The sequence below is a fragment of the Balaenoptera borealis genome, assembly GCF_965194805.1.
Source record: "Balaenoptera borealis genome assembly, chromosome: 18".
Classification (NCBI taxonomy): Eukaryota; Metazoa; Chordata; class Mammalia; order Artiodactyla; family Balaenopteridae; genus Balaenoptera; species Balaenoptera borealis.
This window is the reverse complement of record NC_138877.1, coordinates 65,597,750-65,618,334: the sequence shown is the minus strand read 5'-3', so window position 1 is coordinate 65,618,334 and position 20,585 is coordinate 65,597,750. Positions and strand designations below refer to the sequence as shown.

The following is a 20,585-nucleotide window of genomic DNA, read 5'->3' as shown; positions in this document are numbered from 1 at the left end:
AAAAAGCAATTGCTCACTTTTCTCAGTGACACTGTGATACAGGGGTGTCAAACGTTTTCTGTCACAACACACCTGATGCAGCACACACAGAGGACGGTGCTCGTGTGCTGGACACGCCAGACAGGTCCCAGCGTAAATAACATGGCCACTGAGATGTCCAGCTCGTGGCACAGTACCTGTCTCTTCACCCCTCCCTCCCACTGGTGATAACATCGAATGCGGCTGAGGGTGTTCTTTGGGGATGGCTTTTATAATATAAATATTAGAACAAACAATTTTGTATACATTACAACATTGTAATTGATCACTGTTGTAAGTAGGTGTAAAAAGTACATTTTGACATCTTTTTCTTCTTGTAGCTTTTTCCTACAGTTGATTATGTTAAAAACAATACTGCAAGTTTTGAATTAAAAAGTAGTATTTATTAATATAATCTTTTAAAATCTATAGTAAAAATCACTCCCACCATCCTAATAAAATTTATTATTAATAGTTTATTGTTTTACCGTCTAACCCTTTTTTCTACTCTACATAGCCATGTCTGTCTTTTTAAATACATAATTGTAATGCTATTATATATATATATAATTTTATATCACACTTTTTTCTCTTAGTATATCACAAACGTGTTTCTGATTAATTAGGGAGTTTTAATAGATGCATACAAAATTAGTGGATGATAGCTACTTATTAGTATTTTTTAGTATGATAGTCTGGTTTTCTTTCTCAGGAATGGTTTAAGTTTTTAAAAATTGAATCTGGTGCTTAGGTATATTTAGAAATCAACGAATGCAGTGTGTTTGACGTTATCTCTGCTTGAAGCATCAAATTATGTATCCCTAAATCATCTTCAAAGCTGTAGTGTTTTCTCTGTTTTCTGCATTTTTATGAGCTCTATTCACCTGCGTGCTTCATTCCTGTATCATCATTCCCTTAAAGTTATGCTTATTTATTCCTTCTTATCTGAATCTATAAATAATAGAAATTGGAGAATAGTGAGGGACTCATATCCACAAGCATCCACAAATCACATATTTCCGCTTCAGTGTAACAGTTCTTTTTTTTTTTTTTTAATAGAATATTAGAGACTTTTTTTTTTTTTAATTTATTTATTTATGGCTGTGTTGGGTCTTCGTTTCTGTGCGAGGGCTTTCTCTAGTTGTGGCAAGCGGGGGCCACTCTTCATCGCGGTGCGTGGGCCTCTCACTATCGCGGCCGCTCTTGTTGCGGAGCACAGGCTCCAGACGCGCAGGCTCAGTAATTGTGGCTCACGGGCCCAGTTGCTCCGCGGCATGTGGGATCTTCCCAGACCAGGGCTCGAACCCGCGTCCCCTGCATTGGCAGGCAGAGTCTCAACCACTGCGCCACCAGGGAAGCCCAGTGTAACAGTTCTTGAGCTAATTGTGTTAGCTCCTAAAAATAGTTAGACGCGGGTTCATCTGTGTGCAGTGCTATTTTACAATTGGTGACAGCAGTTGCCATTTATTATTACAGTAATATAAAATATTAGTGAATTTTGATAATGAGCTATGTGAAAGCCCAAAAATGGCGTTACTTTTTTTTCCAACAGTTGCTTTGGGAAGAAATCTAACTTTTTAGAACAGTTTTAAAGTATATGGCTGCCTTCGGCTCTGTCAGACATTTTAAGAGATAAAAAGAAAAAATTACAGCCTGCTGTATCTGTTACCTTGCCTTTTGGTTATGTTGATACATTACGGAAAAGCTACCCTATGTTTTCTTTGTCATTGTTTAATATAATTCAGATATTGTTATCAATATTAGTACTAACAAATATTATAGTTATGTTCAACTTATTTCTCTTAGAACTGTTTTCTTCTCACTTTCCTTGAAATTGACAAAAGCATTTAGATATAATTTTGCATCTGCCATGAACCAAACATTCTTCTAGAATCTGAGAGTATAGTAGTGAACAAACATGTTTTTGTGGAGTTTACACTTTGGTGGGCAGGGACCGAAAAAAAATAGTGTCCTTACTGATAAAGTGTTATTTGGACAGAGAACCAAAGGAGGTGAGGGAGCAAGCCATGTTGCATATCTGGAAGAGGAACGTTCTAGGTAGAGGGAACAGTGAGTACAAAGGTCCTGAGATGAGCTCACATCTGTGTGTTCTAGGAATAGCAGATATGAAGATAACAGGAGAGAAGTACCTGGGGGCCAGGTCAGGTAGGGTTTTACTCTGAATGAGTTGAGAAGCCCATGGTTCTGGGCAGGGGATTGACATGAACTGATGTTTCATTTGGATCACTCGTGGCTGTTACATCAAGGATAGACTGTAGGTGTTAGGAAACCAGTTAGGAGCTATTACAGTACTCCAAGTGAGATGTGATGGTGGCCTGGACCAGAATGGCTCTAGTGGAAGTAGGGAGAAGTAGACGTGAGATGTATTTTGGAGGATGACCAGGAATTGCTGACAGACTTACAGTGGGATGTAAGAGAACTACGTGACTGGCAGAATGGAGCCGCCACTGTTTTAAGGTAAAGAAGACTGCAGGAGGAGTGGGCTTGTTCAGAAGGAGTGGAAAGGACAGATAGACAATTCAGTTCTGGACATATTAAGAGTTCAGTATTCAGTTCTGGACCTCAGAGTAGACTGGTTGAGTTGACAGCTGAACGTATGAGTTAAATTCGGGGAGAGGTTGGGGCTAGAGATAGATATTAAGTCAGATTACATTGACTTTTTGTGTCGACTAATGGAAAATTGTAATTTTGATTATCCTTTTATTTGTAGGACTGTGGTTTGAATACAAAAGTATGATATATCTGAAAAGAAGTGCTATGGTTTATGAACTATAATGTAATATTATACTGTGTCTCAGAGTAATGCTATGAAACACAATAATCATAACAGTTGTAACAGATAGTTGTAATTCTGAACCAGATAGTTTAATGATTAAAATAATTCTGACATTATAGAATCAATCTTCATTTTGAACCTGTCCAAATGTTTACGTTAGAATTGAAACATATTCAAAGTTAAAATTGTTTATAAATGATCAAAACTGGGGTGTAATGATGATCTCATACTTTCTTACTGCCATGCTAAAGAATTAAACATCTATATATTTTAAGATTAAACAAAACCCTTAATAATGCTATTGCTATAATTATATTTATTTTTATCATGTTACATATTTACAAATTGATGAAAGACATGGTGTGGCAGAGAGAAGGGAAACAAACAAGGCCTTTTTGTTTTAGCCAGGCGAATCTGGATTCAAATTCTGGTTGCACCGTTAATTGTATAACCTTTGCAAGACTTGGTTTCCTCATTTGCACAGTGGAAAAGGTGATAGTCTGTTTTAAAGTTGCCAGAGAGATTAAATATACTTTTACACATAAAACACACAGAACAGCCCCAGACACAGAGTAAATTTTCAGTAAATATTAACTTCTGTTTTCTCTTTAAATATTTGAAGGCTATCATGGGAAATATGGGTACATTTATAGACTTGATTTGCGTTGTATTCATTGAGAGTCAGCATAGAATCAAGCCCAGTTGATCCAACTTCCACGAGTGGGGAGAGATTTTTAGCTCAGTATGTGGAAGAACATTCTAACAGAGTTTTCTAAAATTGTAATGATCTGTCAAATGAGGTAATGTATTTCTGTTATAGCAGTTATTCTGTATAACTGAAAAATCACATTTCCAAAACGTTGTAAAGAAGATTTAAGCTCCATATAGGTTTTATTGTACTATTACATGATTTTCAAATTTAATGTTCCATTTCCTAATTTGGCCATTATGTGATTTTATACTATTTAAGTTGCTTTATTCCACAAACATCATATTCATCTTCAAGTAGAAGAACTAAGACACAGAAGAACCAAGTTTCTGCTAGCTGTTTGACACTGAACTTACATAGGTGCAATAGAGCTGGTTTTCTGGTGAATTTAATCAGTAAAGATACCCAATCTTGTTCATCCCTTAGGAAAATAATTTGAGATTTTAGTTCCTTATTCTAAGTTATTAACAAAACTACTCAAGTCACTAGAAGTGGTATAGATAAAATTCAGCTATTTTCCAGGCCTCTCCTATTCACAGTCAAAAAAATGCAGCATTAAAAGTGCTTTGAAAGTTACCTTAAAAATGATAGCAAATCTTAAGGAAATAAAATGTTTATACGTGTACTTTTAGTATTACAGTGCCCATTTTTTGTACTTTTTAGAGGCCAGGTTTTATGTTTAAAGTGAAACATGGTATTTGTTTAGCTGGATGCCAGCATTGCAGCTAATATCACCTTTGATGTGAGCAAATGAGAAAAGATTCAAGAACTATACTTCATTAATTTTTAGAAAACATTAATTGCAGAAGCATATGAAGGGGAAGTAATAAAATGCACGGCAGGGCTTCCCTGGTGGCCCAGTGGTTAAGAATCCGCCTGCCAATGCAGGGACACGGGTTCGAGCCCTGGTCCGGGAAGATCCCACATGCTGCAGAGCAACTAAGCCCGTGAGCCACAGCTACTGAGCCTGCGCTCTAGAGCCTGCGAGCCACAACTACTGAGCCCGCGTGCTACAACTACTGAAGGCTGCGCAGCTAGAGACTGCAACGAAGAGTAGCCAGCCCCTGCTCGCTGCAGCTAGAGAAAGCCCGCGTGCAGCTATGAAGACCCAACACAGCCAAAAATAAATAAATAAAATAAATAAATTAAAAAAAAAATCCACTGCAACCATTTCATTCTGGTTGACGTGTTTTCTAGTTGTTTGTCATTAAGTCTAATTGTTTAGTGCATACGACTATGTCAGGGCTCACCTTCTACATCAGGCTTATGTTAATAATATTTATGATGATGCACGTATTAGCTTTTCCAGAAAATGATAACGGTAGTAGAGTTGGGGTGGTTGTGGTGGGATAGCCATCCTGAGAAATTCAGGTATCTGGTAATTTTACAGCTTCCCTGCTCTGTAGTTACTGGTTTAAAGCTAACCTACAAGACCTTGCTGTGCTCCAAACAGTTCATACAGCATCAGTTAGATGAAGATTGGTTGGTATTATTAATTATGGGATTTGTTTCTTGGTTTTTGCTCCTTTATGCCTTGTTTATATATTCATATCTACATAGTGTAAACTACAATTTACAGATTAAATAGGAAAATACTGAAATTAAAAGACTTATGGAATATAGACAGTTGCTTTCATAACTTACTTTAGAATGAAAAGCCTTAGGTTTTTGGAAGCATTATGTCTCAAAGTAAAACTTTCAAATGGAAATAATTTGCTGATTTTTTTGCCACATTGATTTTGGTATTGATGCAAATGTTATTTATAATATCAAAGTGAGGAAATACTTTTCTCTTGTTTCCCAGGGCACTTAGTAAATGGTGGGATTAATAGCCACCATCTGTTTAATCTCTAATCAATATTTGCTTAAAGAAATATCTATTTGATAAGAAAATACTTGTCCCAAATTGGTATCTTATAGAAGATATACAATAATATAACTGCTTTTAAGTTCTTAGGACCTTTAGATGAAGATTTCTGTGAGGAAGATTTTTACTTGTTGGAAAAGATAACATTGACTAATTTGGTAGAGGAAATAGAAGACATTGTTGAAAATATAGAAGTCAACTCAAAGAAGTAAGTATTTAAAATTGTAAGAGCAATTCATTTTGGAGTTTGGTATTTTGTATCCGATTTTTTCTTTTTAAGATTAGAAAATGTTTCAAATACACACAGAAGATATAATAAAAGACATGTAGAGAATATAAAGAAACAGCGGACGATAACCATTTGCTTACCACTACCAAACTGTAGATGTTAATATTTCGTTTTATTTGTCTTGACTGTCCCATTCTCCTCCCTCCCTAAGAGGTAACCATTTTCTCAAATGTTGTGTGCATGATTCCCATATATGTGTTTATACTTTTGCTTCATATGTAAATATCTATTATTAGTGTTTATTGTGTTAAAGTCTTGACTTTTTTAGAGATATGCTATTATATGTAGGCTCCTTTTGCAGTCTGCCTCCATAAGAGCTTTATCCATGTTCATGTATATAGAGCGAGCTTATTCATTTCAGTTTCTTTTTAGTATTTCATTTTGTGAATATACTGCAGTTCATTTATATACTCCATTACTGAAGTACAGTTAACTTGGCTTTAGTTTTTTACTATTATGTAAATGCTATCATGAACCTGGTTTACACGTGTCCTTGTACAATGTGTGAGTTTCTCTAGAGTAGACGAGTGTTGTTATTGGGCTGTAGGATAGATGTACCTTCGGCTTTACCAGATGTTGCTAAATTCTGTCCTTCAAAAGAGTTGCAACAATTAACACTGCCACCAGAAATGTATAAGAGTTCGTTTCCCCAAGTCATCACCAGTACTTGGTGTTACGCAACCTGTTAATTTTTCCTATCTGATGGATGTGAAATTGCATCTTGTTTTAATTTGCACTTCCTTGACTTCTAGTAAAGTTGAGTATCTTTTCATATGATTGTTTTAATTTATGTTTGCTCTTCCTCCAACGTGCCTACAATTTTACGTATTAGAGAGTGTGTGGCCAATAAATAAATACCTTAAGAAAGTTTAGGAGTAGATTATGGTTTGGATTAACCCATTTATTTTATGTTTATTAAGTGGCCATTAAATGTAATGCTCTGTGAAAGATATGGTAGGTATTACAAATAAAAATAATATACAGTGTACAGGACCTGTAGTCCAGCAAAACATGGTATAGTAGAGAGATGCTGACAGTACTGACAAGGTTCTCAACCACTCTGACTCTAAATTTCTTTGTTTATAAAATGGAGATGCCTATCTTTTCTCTCTTTCTTTCTTTTTTTTTTGGTGGAGGGGGACATTTCTTAAAGTTCAGCTAACATTTTCTGTTCCAGCATATCATTGAACATATACATTTTCTCTATTATGGATTTTTTAATTTGGTTATATTTAATCCAGGCATTTATTTTGTACAATTTTAGTTTTCAAACAAACTTGAAACCAAAGAAATCTGGGCTTCTTAACTCTATTAAAAGTTCTTTGAAAGTAGTTATTCTATCATTTAATTTTTGTTCTTCCAGCTCTTCTTTCTTTCCTACATGGGTCCCAGTGCTTGGATATATAACCAGCACTCAGCAAATATTGACTTGAATTGAATGATTCTCCATATTCTTATAGACACTATTAGGAACACTTATGTGTTTAAATATCATATCAATGATAAGAAAAAATAGGATGACCTTAAAAGCAGCAGTCATTTTACTTTGACAAATTATACAAGTTTGGAAGAAAGGTCATTTATATACAGTTTGTCTATTGGAGATATTTTACATTAAATTCCCCTTTCTTGAGGCATTAATTGTGACATGAAATATGGACCTTTCTTTCCCCCCCAAAAACTCATTTATCTTGTTTCTCCAGCCTGAGTGACCTTGTTATGAAAATCGATGCCCTTGTTTCCTCTTTACCTAAACATGCATCTCGGTATGATATCACATTTCTTGAGGAGAATCACAGGTAAGATGTATTAGTGCTGTGTTTTTTTCTGTCACTGCATCCTATACTGAATTATGGTTACCATATGTATTCACAATATAGCAAAAGTTAAAGTAGAATTAAAAGTTGTTAGAGAATAAATGTATTTGACAATATAGGGAAAAGAAATTTTAGTTAATTATATTCTAGTAAATAAATGGCATATATATATATATACACACACACACACACACACACACACACACACACACATATATATAGGATATGAAGTTTCAAGTAAGTTAAATCTAGTATGATTTGTCTTATTCTCGTCTTCCACATTCAAGATCATTTGGAATTTTTGCAGTATAATCATTATAAATAATAATATCTTTATATTCTCAATGTATAAAAGGCTCAGTTACTGAAGAATTCTGCTTAATAAAGTGTAGACATGTACAACAGAATGTCCCAAACTGTGTTTTATGGAACATTACTCTGAGATGTTGACAGATATCTTCTGAGGGAAAAACTGTTGTCTAGTCAAGTAAATTTAGAGAATACTGAATCTTTTGGGGTGGAGGAGTGAGATTTTCACTGTGCATCAACATATTGACGATTATGAGATGTGGTTTGGTTAAAAGAAAACAAAAGAAAAGTTCATTTTTGGTAAACTCAGCAGTTGGGTAACTTATTCATGGAACACTTTTTTTGTTAAAAATTTATTATTTCATAAAACTTAGGTTTCCAAAAAGAGCCATCAGAGAAATACTGTTTTAGAATAATAAACTAGTTTATAATTTTAATGTATAATACTTCTCCTCTAAAATATTTGAAATAAAATTCATCAAGCTCTATCTACATACATAAAATAATCTGAGTCCCCAGCAGGAACTTTTTTTTTTTAATTTAAAAATTAAGGACCACTTAGAATGGGAAAAAATAATCAGTTAGACATTATGTAACTAAACTATAGACATGTTTTATTATCTTTTTCTAATCACTGCTCTTATAAAGCTAAAAGGAGACAAATTATCGTAAACTTAAAATGGCTGGCACTTCCTTCTAAGTTTTCTGATTTTATGGTAGATGCAATCTTATATTGCTTCTGTTTACTGTATTACAAGATAACATGTTCTTTGGCTGTAGAAGGTCTATCTTTTGAGGTGTCTTCACACATGTATAGTAGTATCATTCTTAGGAAAAATTACTTTCTAAAGAGAAATTATCTAGCACTATTGGGAATGAAGTTTTTATTTTTTTCAGATAACTGAACTGAGATTCAATACTTTCAATTTTAAGTATTTTAAACACATTTAGCGGAATTCATTTTGCAAACGTCTTTGATTTCTTTAATACCATATGCTGAAATAATTTAACACAAATTATTCACAACTATCATTGCAAACATTAATCACTATACTGTTACATGGTTATGTTATATTTAGGAATTCTGATATGTTTGGAGCTGTTTACTCCCACATTAAATGTCTGAAACATTTGATCTTTCGTAGGTTATTGTTGTAGTCTCTGCTTTCTTTCTTTAGCTCTCACATCAATCAACGTGTCCTGCTGCTTTTAAGCCTTCTTTTATATAGAAGAAGGATATGATGTGACTTTGTGACAGTGGTTTACAATTCTCCAGTTTTTTTCTATTTATTTCTGGGGCATTGTTACAAATATTTATAAATGGATATGTAGTATATGTGTATTGGTACGCATCTGTGTTTATACAATAATACATACTCATCTAATGCCTGCCTTTTTTAAAATGCAAAGTCAGTAATCTTCCATTTTTCTGAGTTCATGTGTATAATTTAGGTATTTAACTTTTCGTTCTGTGTGTTTACACATGTTGGTATGATCTATTTATCCATATCAACTTTGGTTGTATGGCATAGCATGAGCTTTCTTGTCAAAAAAAAAAAGAACAGCTTTTTGATCCCAGTGTACCACTTACCTAGCTATGTGACCTCTCTTAGCCTCAGTTTCTTAGTCTATAAAATATAGATGATGATCCCTACCCTTCAGGGGTTTTATGAGATGCAGGCCTACTGTCTTAAGTATAGTAGATATTTATTTAATGCATTGTAGCTATGTGTATTTGTTACACAAATAACGAGGTGCTTCTCACAACTTGGAAATAAGAGAAATAAGATTGAACCTGAAAGTTAAGCCATAAAATCAACTCGTATTAATCAGGGGAGAAATGTGAATACTTACCTTAAATGTAGGATCCAGGTCAGCAAGACTTAATGATAATCTGATTGAAGGTCTTAATTTATTGAAGAAACAATGACTTTGTTGGATTTCATTTGTGTTGGAAACCTAGAAAAAGTAGAGAGAAGCACATTAGCAATGCTGGGCTGTGTAGTCTGGGTCAATCAGAGCAGTAGAATCACTGTTGCACACACACGTGCATGTGTGGTATATATGTATGCATATGTATATTGGGAAGTGTATAGATAAGAATTTATGTATGTATGTATGTGTGAATGAATTGTTATAGGATTTGACGTTACACAATTGTGGGAGCTGGTTAAGTAGTCTCTGTAAGGCTGTTGACTTCTGATACTGGAACTTTAAGTTCACAGGGCAGGCAATTAGGAAGAGAGGTAGTTGTCAAGAGGGGAGAGAGCAAGAGAGAGTTGTCAAGAGCAAGCTGGAACCCCGCAAGTATGGACTGAAACCTGTGTCAGTTCTTGTTGCCTCTGACCTTGGTACATAGCAGGCGTCCTGCAGAAGATGGGAGCCCTATCACAATCCTGAACACACACACACATGACCTAGGAGTCAGAGAGTAGAAGGAGGATCTTGGGGAAGGTAGACCCAGTGGGGGCCTCATGCCAACGACGTTGAGTAAGCAGATCAGTAACAAAGTGTGTGAGCTAGATTATGGCTGCCGCCCCCCTCCTGCCCTCCAGATATCCTGAGAATCTCTCTTCTGGCCCACCCACCAGAAATGTGAAGGAAAGGGAATTCTGGAAAATGTCGTTCAGCCTAACCAACACACATACTACATAGGTGATGGGAACTATGGGATTCTGATTCATAGAACCTCACAGAATTGGCAGTAGTCTGGGGGAAAAGACTTAAAGTAGCTGTAAACAGATGCCTACTTTAGCCATAGTAATGTCTCATGAAGCATATAGAAAACAACCAGTTTTGACTAGTGCTACAAGTATGACAGTAATTTGTAAAATTTTCACCAAGAAAACTAAAGGAATTAACCATTGTAGATAGTCTCTTTAATTTAAAACATCTGATTTGTAGCCCTTGTTTCTAGCAGCAATTATCTACCAGGATTTGTTGTCTGATTCTGACACTCCTGTTTAAACATTATTAAATCTTATCAACTGCATATAAAATAAAATGTCTTTCATCTCTCTATGTCAGAAGACCCATATTTGAAGTGAATTTTATATTAGCTTTTATTTGATTGCTGAGAAATTATTTCACTGCTGAAGTCTAGATATTTATAGTCTTCTTGTACCAAAGAAGACTAAGATCCCTGTAGTCTTACAGGGGTACAGTTTGATTTGGTAATCTTTTTACCTTTGTAATATGTAAGATATTTAATTTATACATCTCCAAAAAAACTGATTTCCTATGTTATTGTAGTGTTAAAACAGTAATCAATTGGACTATCCTGTACTTTTAATTAAATATATCCTTTAAACTTTTCATTAAATTAAATATAGAATGGATTATCTCCTACTGGCCTTTTCTGTGCTTTTAATGATTTTCCCAACATTTTCCTTTAAAGATTAGTCCATCTTCTAACTTAGATCAGTGAAAGACAAAATGGAAAGGTCAGAGGGGAGGAGGTGTGGAGAGGATGACTTAGGTCAAAATAATATGAAAAATTTGGGTGTTTTCCCCCCTGAGCTTTCCTGTTATAATATGTTGGGTTTTTAAAACTAGTAAATTTAATAGAAGTACTGAATAGTTAATTCTGTCATTCTCAAATCTGAGAAAATATATTTAACACAAAAGCATCTTTGTTTTATTTTTTTACATTGTATGATCCATGAGAATTTGGGGGGCTTAAAATTATCAAGAGTTTGTTCACTATAATAGTATTGTTCTTTGAAGAGTTTTTTAAAAATCATTCATCCATAATTTCTTACTTTCATTTTCTCTAATTCTTTGCAGTTTTTTAATTTATTGAATGCAAACATTAGACTTTTAAATTTGCATTTTCTTCTGTGAAATAACCAGGATTTTTTAATCCAGTGAGAAAGAAAGAAATTTATAAGAATGTACGTAGCTAAGATTAATTAGGCAATTGAATAAACTTAACTGACCATTGTTCATCTTATTTTTTATTTTTCTAGCATTATAAAGATAAATTCTCAGGAGAGTGATATGTCCTTTGATGTCATTGCTATTGTTGATCCATTGACAAGAGAAGCACAGAAGATGGCACAGTTATTGATTGTAAGATATCATATTTTATGAAATAATATATATATTTATTATATGATATATACTACTTTTATTTTGAAATTTGTAATCTTTTCATGTCTGTTTTCAAGTATAATCAAATGTTTGCTCTTGATTCTTTATTTCATACAACATTCTAAATAGATTGTCATATTTCAGTGTAGAAAATGAAATGATAGAGGTATGCCTATGGTGTTATGGCAGTACCAGGTTAGGTGTTAATGTGGATGTAATTGTTGTCCCCATCGCCCCCAAAATTCATATGTTAAAGCCCTATCCCCTATGTGACTGTATTTGGAAATAGGGCCTTGGGGAAGTAGTTAAGGTTAAATGAAATCCTGTGGGTTGGGCTGTAATGCAATAGGATCAATAGCCTTATAAGAAGAGGAGAAGAGAGATCTTTCTCTCCTCACAGACATAAAAAAGAGTTCATGTGAGTACACCACCACCTGGCAGCCATCTACAAGCCAGGAAAAGAGCCCTCTCCAAAAACTGAATATGCCAGCACCCTGACATGAAATAAATTTCTGTTGTTCAAGCCACCCAGTGTTTTGTTACGGCAGCCTGAGCTAACTAATACAAGCATCTTCCCATCATTATCTTTCTTACCCCAGGTGTGGAGAATGGCTTCTGGAGAAGCTGATGTCTAAGCGTAATTAGTATAATAAGCTTAAAGTATAATAAGTAACATTAGCCAAACAGGTGAAGCTAGTGGAAGAAAGAACATGAAGGCTATGTTCAAGAGGTTTGGCCACTGTAACAAAAGCAAAGTAACAGTGCCTTCAAGTCTGAAGTTGATTTCTGTCATCTCCCCGTCCAAGTGTAAGCCACCTGGAGTTGCCAAGGCAGCTCCACACGTGAGGGACTCAAGACACCTTCTGTACTGTTCAGCCATCCTTGTGAAGCAGCTTGTTTGCAGCAGTCTAAGATCACAACATCATCTCTGTACTTCTGCAGCGGGAAGGGGAGAACAAGGGCCCAACCCCAAACATATTCCATCCAGTTGCATCCCTCTGACCAGAATGTAGCTAGCCAGCCGGCTGCACCTAGTCACAAGATTCTTCCCCTAGGAAAGTAGAGGAGAATGAATCTTAGGAGACAGATAGCAGACTCTGAAAGGACATTATGTGGCTTATCCTTGTACTGAAAATTTTAAAAATTCAAATTGTGATGCAGCTTTCAGTAGTTAAACTTGAAGAAGCTAGTTATGTTGGAAGGCTATATATTTTTTTCTGATGATGTTTAAAGTTTGGGGATACTTCTGTTTGAAATTACTCAATACTTTTTTTTTAAAGACACATCAAAAAATATTGTCAGAAGAGGAAACTATTTGTTCTTTGACAGTTTACTTTTGGAAACAGGCAAAAGTAATTAGATATTAAGTCTGGTGAAAATGTAAATGATCAAGCTGGGTCATACTGGTGTTGTATATTCTATCAAAATTTCAAAATGTTTCTCTCAGAAATTAGTTTGCCTTTTCAAATCGATTAGGAAAAATGGGTAATAGGTATCTGTTATAAATGCATTTATTAATGTGTACAAATAATTTTGGAAACCCGTTGCCATTCTACCTATTCAGTGTATAATCAGGGCAAACTTAATTCCACAGTTGATTTACTTGCCTCATTCTTTCTTTCTGCATTTGTATACCTTCAGACTTTAACTTCTTTAGACACGCTATTCATATTATTCTTTAGAAAACAGAAATCAGTAATCATACCTATGAGGAATGGAGGTAGTATGATTCCCTATTCCTGTGGGGATTCATTATTCAAAAAAAAATTGCTTACCTCTGAAGCTTTTATGTAAACACAGAATTTAGGAATAAGAAGTATGGGTTATACAGAAATATAAAATATGGAATTGCATTCCAGTTTACATCATTGGTAATAGTAGCATACCTTGTTTCTGAGCAACTCAGAACTTCACATAGCTTATTATTTCTTACTATAGAGAAAATTTATGCTGTAAATTTGTGCTATAAAGCATAAATTAATTTCCTGGAAAAAATGGTTAGTGTCTCATTTAACACTTGGAAGAAACAGTGGCTCAGCAGCCTCCATTGTAGCTAATAGGAGTGATAGAATGGGAATTAAAACTCAAAGCTCTTAAACCCTTGGTTTGTACATTCTAATTTCTCCTCAAACCTATATCCTTTCCCTTCCATATATCTGTTTTATTCTTCTCCTTTTACCTATGTCCTTTGTTGTCTAATATCTTTCAAATCTTCACTGACTTGTTGCCTGTATGGAGGTGGGGACTATCAAAATTAATAATTCTCCTACTTCAATGCTCTAGGGCAGGGGTCCCCAACCCCGGGCCACGGACCAGTGGCGGTCCGTGGCCTGTTAGGAACCAGGCCGCACAGCAGGAGGTGAGCAGCGGGTGAGTGAGCGAAGCTTCCTGTGTATTTACAGCTGCTCCCCATCGCTCGCATTACCGCCTGAGCTCCGCCTCCTGTCAGATCAGCAGTGGCATTAGATTCTCAGGGGCGCGAACCCTACCGTGAACTGCGCATGAGAGGGGTCTCGGTTGCGCACGCCTTATGAGACTCTAATGCCTGATGATCTGAGGTGGAGCTGAGGCGGTGACGCTAGCACTGGGGAGCGGCTGCAAATACAGATGATCATTAGCAGAGGTTTGACTGCACAGAGACCATCATAAATCAGTTGCTTGCAGACTCATATCAGAACCCTATCAGTGAGCGGCAAGTGAAAACAAGCTCAGGGCTCCCACTGATTCTGCATTATGGTGAGTTGTATAATTATTTCATTATATATTACAATGTAATAATAATAGAAATAAAGTGACAGTGAACGCAATGCACTTGGATCATTCCAAAACTACCCCCCACCCCGGTCTGTGGAAAAATTGTCTTCCACGAAACCAGTCCCTGTTGCCAAAAAGGTTGGCGACCGCTGCTCTAGGGAAATGAAAAGAAAAGAGAGTATTTTATCTGTATGTAGCCAAGACCTTCCCGCGTCTTTTACAATGTAGGTGAAATTCCAAAGGGATCAGGGCACCCCTGCCATCGTTGTTGTGAGGTCACCACTTTGTCTTTGAAGTCAAGGTTCTAATAAGTATTTTACTTGTTCTTCAGTAGTAAGGAAATTTGGATACCAATAAAGAAAGTCACACTAGGCAAAAGGTAGGCAGCATAACCTTTGGGCAATGAAATCAACTGTGTGGATTCAAATCTTACTTCTGCCATGACTTACTGTGTGATCTTGGGCAAATTACTACATCTGTCTGTGCCTCAGCTGTGTGAAAGTAGCTACCTCAAAAGGATGTTGTGTGAATCAGATGAGATAACGGATGTCAAGTATTAATGTAGTAGCTGGTAGATAGTAAATGCTCGGTAAGTGTTAGCTATTAATTTCAACTATGGAAATTTTTTCTAATAGGTACTTGGCAAGATTATCAACATGAAGATAAAATTGTTCATGAACTGTAAGGGTAAGCTTTCAGAAGCCCCTTTGAAGAGGTGGGTCTACGTGAACATAATTTCATTTTGAAAAATTTGCAAATGCTAAAAGGAAAAAAAGGAACATAATTACTGCATCTGTTGTTTTTTTCTTCACAAAATGTTTAACTGAAATAGATCAGAAGATCAGAGATAACTTATTAACCTTAATTGATATAAAACTAAAGTAACCTAACCAGTAAAATTGACCCAGTCTAATTACAGAGTTTACATGGTTTTATGTTCATCCGTGGGTGTTTTTAAAAATGTGAGCTAGGAATACCTATTTAGAAATATACAGTGGGTTCCGCAACATGGATGGACTTCGAGATTATCATCCTAAGTGAAGTAAGTCAGAAAGAGAAAGACGAGTACCATATGATATCATTTATATGTGGAATCTAACATATGATACAAATGAACCTATCTACAAAACATAAACAGACTCACAGATATAGAGAACAGACTTGTGGTTTTCAAGGAGGAGGAGTTGGGGGAAGGATGGATTGGGAGTTTGGGGTTAGCAGATACAAATTATTATATATGGAATGGATAAGCAACAAGGTCCTACTGTGTAGCACAGGGAACGATATTTAATATCCTGTGATAAACCATAATGCAAAAGAATATAAAAAAGAATATATATACAGTATATGCATAACTGAATCACTTTGCTTTCCCATTTGTTCTGAATCCTTGCTTTATCACATAGTTCCTGGTTCTGTATCTCTAACCTCTCTACTAGCCCTCTTCTTTCAGTCTTAAGAGTTATTCAATTTTTAAAAAGAAATAAACTGCTCCCTTAACTTCCTCTCCTCTGGAGCCCTGGCTTTTCCTCCTCTTCTCCAGTCTTTGTCATCTCAGCTTTGCAGAAGTGTGGCCAAGCCCCCTCTTCATCTCTCATTCACCGGTACCTCCCACTCTAGTTGGGCTTTAACTGAATCACAAAGAAATTGCTGTTTGCAACATCCATGGGATACTTCTTACTTAATGATGTTTCTGCTGCATTTGACAGTACCAGGTACTTGGTTTGGACTGTGTTCTCTCCAGGGTCTCCTCTTACCCACTCTTCTTTTTTGACTCTGCGGCCTGCCTGCCATAGGCAGCGTCCCGGCTGCCAGTGATGCCCGCCCCTGGGGTCACACTCAGCGTAGATTCTCCTTGAGTGCGGGCTGCACCTGGTGATTTGCTTTCAGTGAACAGAATATGGCAACAGTGATGGAATGTCTCCTCTGCAATTAGGTTGTAAGAGGCTGTGACTTTTGTCTTGCTGGCGTTCTCTCTCTCTCGCTCTTGTGTGCTTCTCTACGCTTGCTGGAGATGCCCTTGTGGCAAGGACTGAAGGAGGTCTCCAGCCAACCACTAGTGAGGAACTACTGCTCTCATGCCGGTGGACCTTGAGGAACTGCAGGAGCCTAGGAGTGGCTCCTTCCCCCATGGAGCCTTGAGATAACCACAGCACAGCGGACCCCTTGATTATAGTCCCAGAATAGTGAAAGTCAATGTTCTTAGTATTATAACTATTTCTTATTATGTAAGATACTAGGGGGTGAGGCTAAATACATTAAGATTGCTGGTACTTCTAAAAGCTCTATTAATAAGCAGCTGCTTTAAACTCACTCCTGTTTGTTTTTAATTGCACTTTTTAAATTAGTGCCAGAATTTTAGCTTAAATTTTACTTGCTTTCTGGTTATCATTTCTCTTCATGTTCTTAATGGTGCTAAGAGCTAATAAAAATCACTAAAAATAGACCATGCTCAAACTTTGAAGAAAGATCAGTGAGTGAATACAGATCATAAACTGCTGGAACCTGCATAAGTCAGTATATCTTACAGGGATTCTAATCGTGTTCATTAAGAAATAATTAACAAGGGTATATAATACACACAGTCTTATAACAGATAACAGTGTAAACAAAATAATGATTGCCTACCATTTACATAAGCATTAACTTCAGTATAGCGTGTTTTTAGTCTTTAAGACTTTAGTGTGTTTTACTTCTTTAGCGTGTTTTTAACTTAAGACTTTCTGGTCATGTTTTTAAGCCATTTTCAGTTTTAAAATATTTTAGAAGAAATCTCAGTTTTGGTCACACTATGTATTTTATTTATGTTCTACCAACAGCTTTTACCGTTTTGTTCTGGAACCGGAACTGATGTTACCACCTAATGATGTTACTGGACCAGTGGCAAAATTCTTGGATATCCCTGAATCACCCCTTCTAACCCTCAACCTGATTACTCCTGAAAGCTGGTTGGTTGAAACAGTACACAGCAACTGTGACCTTGATAATATTCATTTAAAGGATGTAAGTTATAAAGAAAGAGGAATAGGATAAATTCTTATGAGCTATTATTACTGTACCAAGTGCATACTCACTGCTCACCAGAATTTTCTCCTTTATGATTCTAGGTCCTGATCCAGTCTTTCCTTTGATTTTTGAGTTTCCCTAACTTCCAAATTCAGCTTCTCTGGTTTTATGGGTTCTTAAGTGCCCTCACTGTTTTTGTTGGTTCAGAAATGCTACCCTAAGATGAACAATGTAGAAACTATGGAGACAGATGAATGGCAGTTTAGGACAAAACCATTAAGTACCTTTGCCCTTCAGGTTTTGTTTTTAACTCAGAGAGGGACAGTTTCACCTGAAATTCTTTTTTGCCCCACAGCTCATAGCCAGAGGAAGCAGTTCTAATGAGATTAGGGTAGAAAGCAGGAAAGAGTTTGCTCATATACTTCGGGCTGAGTGCATTCTTTCCCACCACCTCCAGTGTGACCCTTGTCCAGTAAATGACCAGACTTCTCTTCCCCACCTGTAGTCATTCAATCCACAGCACACACACACAAAAAACAAAACCACCGAGAGGAGACTATTTTATAATATTCGGAGTCTTTCCAAACATTCTATTCAAAATTGGAAAGGCATTCAGAAAGCACAAAAAAAACAGAAGCATTTTAGGAGAGTTTACCTAGAAGACAGGTATCTAGAAACTGGGGGGGCTGGGGGCAGTACTTCCTTCTCATTGTCCTCCTCCTTGCCTGGTCCTGCACAACCTCTGACCTATTTCCAGTTCTGCATTTGACAGCTCCTTCAGAAGGTAGCCATTAACCTTGACCCAGGCATAAACATTTTACCTCTAATAATTTGGTGAAGATAGTTCATTATTTGTTTCTCGTGCTTTTCATGTGTTGCCTTTTGTCTAAAGATTTTCCTTCTAGGCAGCTTTCTTCTGATTCACTCATATGTGTAGATTCTGTGGGATCCTGAGTCACTTCCCTGGAACACACTCAGCTTTACGACCAACTTTACCCACCCGGAGAGGAACCTAAAACTCAGTCATAGCAGTCATCAGAAATCGGTCCTTCAAATTGAGGGAAAAAATAGAAAGAGAGCAAAATAATGAAATCCATGAGGGAAAGTTCAGAAGTGTATTTGGCATGAAGTAAAAAAAATCCTGTTTCCTCCATGATTAGTTGGATCTCTGTTGGTCTATTGGTTCTTCATTAAGAGAGTTTAGCAATATATATCAGTAAATAACTTTAAAGATTCTAACCAAAAGGGTAAAAAGTTTGCGGTGGGAGAATTAATGCAGCTTAAAGATTTTAAATTGAGTCTGCTGGTAAAAAAATTTTAGTTTCTATTAAACAGTTAATAGAGATTAAACATTTTGTTGTGAGTGGCAAATATAGCAATGCCTTTTTAGAACCTATTTAAATGAACAGTATTTTAGGATATTAAAATAAACAGAAATAATTTCCCCTATCATCATAGATTATATGAGTAAACAAAAGGAAATTACAAATTCTAGCAGCTGTAAAAGTTAACTACCTCTAAGGCTCTTCTCTTCCACTCTGTGCTGTACATACTTACAGTCTTACCTGCAACTATCCTAGAAAAATATGAAATAACAAAGACATGTGCTCAAGTAGAAAGAAGGAGTTGTAGGTAAAGGAAAAAAGTGAAACTAATAATGAGAGATGTGTCACTACGCACTAGCTTGTATAGTCAGTACTCCTTGCTACATCTAATTCCCGAACATTATATAACCACCTGAAAAAAGCTTGATCTAGAAAGATTCTTCCTTCCCAGGTCTTTGTTCACATGGTTTATTGCACAGCCGGCATTAATGCCATTATCAAAGGTGACAGAAGTGGTTCTAGGAAAGCTTAAAGTGTGACGGTTACTTTTACCTGGAGTTCAGAGGTGGTTCTCAGAGCTTGTAACTAGAACTGCATCCAAAGGCTCTCCGGTTATATTTCATCATAGCCTTTATCTGACAGATGTCAAAATACCTGAAACAGTAGTGATTGTTTACCCAGTAAAGAGGAAGTGAGTAAATAAAAGATTGCTGAAGGAAAATGGTATGTGGCTATGTTAAAAGGAATTCACAGAAAAATGCATTAGCCCCTTTTGAAATATAAATAATTTAGACATCAGTTTTATTGACAAGGCATTCATTACCAATGTAATTGTCAAAGAATTCCTATTTGAATGCCATAGATAATGTTAATAAACCCAAATGTTAATCTTTGTAATCAAACTTATACTTTTATTAAAGGAGGAAGCTAAATTCTTAACTATTCAGTCACAGAACAATACAATAAATACTTCTATTTAGAAATACTAATATGCACCAAAGTTATATTGGAAAGATATTAAATTCATGTCTCATGTCAATAGTTAATATTTAGAACAGATAAATAAAAATATAAAGAAGATGTAAACATCAAAAAAGATCACTAGCTTTCCTATTCTTGCTAAAAATAAACCTTGATAATAGGAACTAATTTAACTCAAATCACCTTTATGAAATTATTATAAAACTTTAAATATTCACAAAATTTTAAATATTCACTAGAAAGTACTCCTTGAAAAATGAATTTGCTATTTTTAGTGTTGTGGTTTGAATAAGTCAACACAATTGATGTCTGTTATGCAAATATATAAGGAAGAGAAATTTTCACATTAATGTATTATAAATGAAGATATTATTTAGTCACAAACCGATTGAATGTGTTTGAACTCTGCCCTGATATCTAATTCATAATTTAAAATAGTTAAGCTTTACTTCATAATCACTCTGGGGTGGTTTCCTTGTCTGTAAAGTGAAGGAGTTAAGCTAGATGATCTCTAGGATTTCTCATATTCTGAGACTATCCCATGGAAATCTTTCTATCCAAAATGCTGTAAGGATTGTGGATACAGGTTAATGAAATATATGAAGTTCATCACTAGAGTAG

At 35.8% G+C, this 20,585-nt stretch overlaps 1 protein-coding gene across 2 annotated transcripts in view; it reads left to right on the top strand.

Moving 5' to 3' along the window:
• Window positions 1-20,585, top strand: part of UGGT2 (UDP-glucose glycoprotein glucosyltransferase 2) — a 183,971-nt gene that overhangs the window by 111,932 nt on the left and 51,454 nt on the right. For both annotated transcript variants that reach the window (XM_082366069.1, XM_082366070.1), the window contains exons 23-27: window positions 5,475-5,599; window positions 7,384-7,479; window positions 11,775-11,877; window positions 15,288-15,367; window positions 17,472-17,655. In XM_082366069.1, coding sequence (XP_082222195.1) covers window positions 5,475-5,599; window positions 7,384-7,479; window positions 11,775-11,877; window positions 15,288-15,367; window positions 17,472-17,655 — 588 coding nt within the window. The remainder of the gene's footprint in view (window positions 1-5,474; window positions 5,600-7,383; window positions 7,480-11,774; window positions 11,878-15,287; window positions 15,368-17,471; window positions 17,656-20,585) is intronic.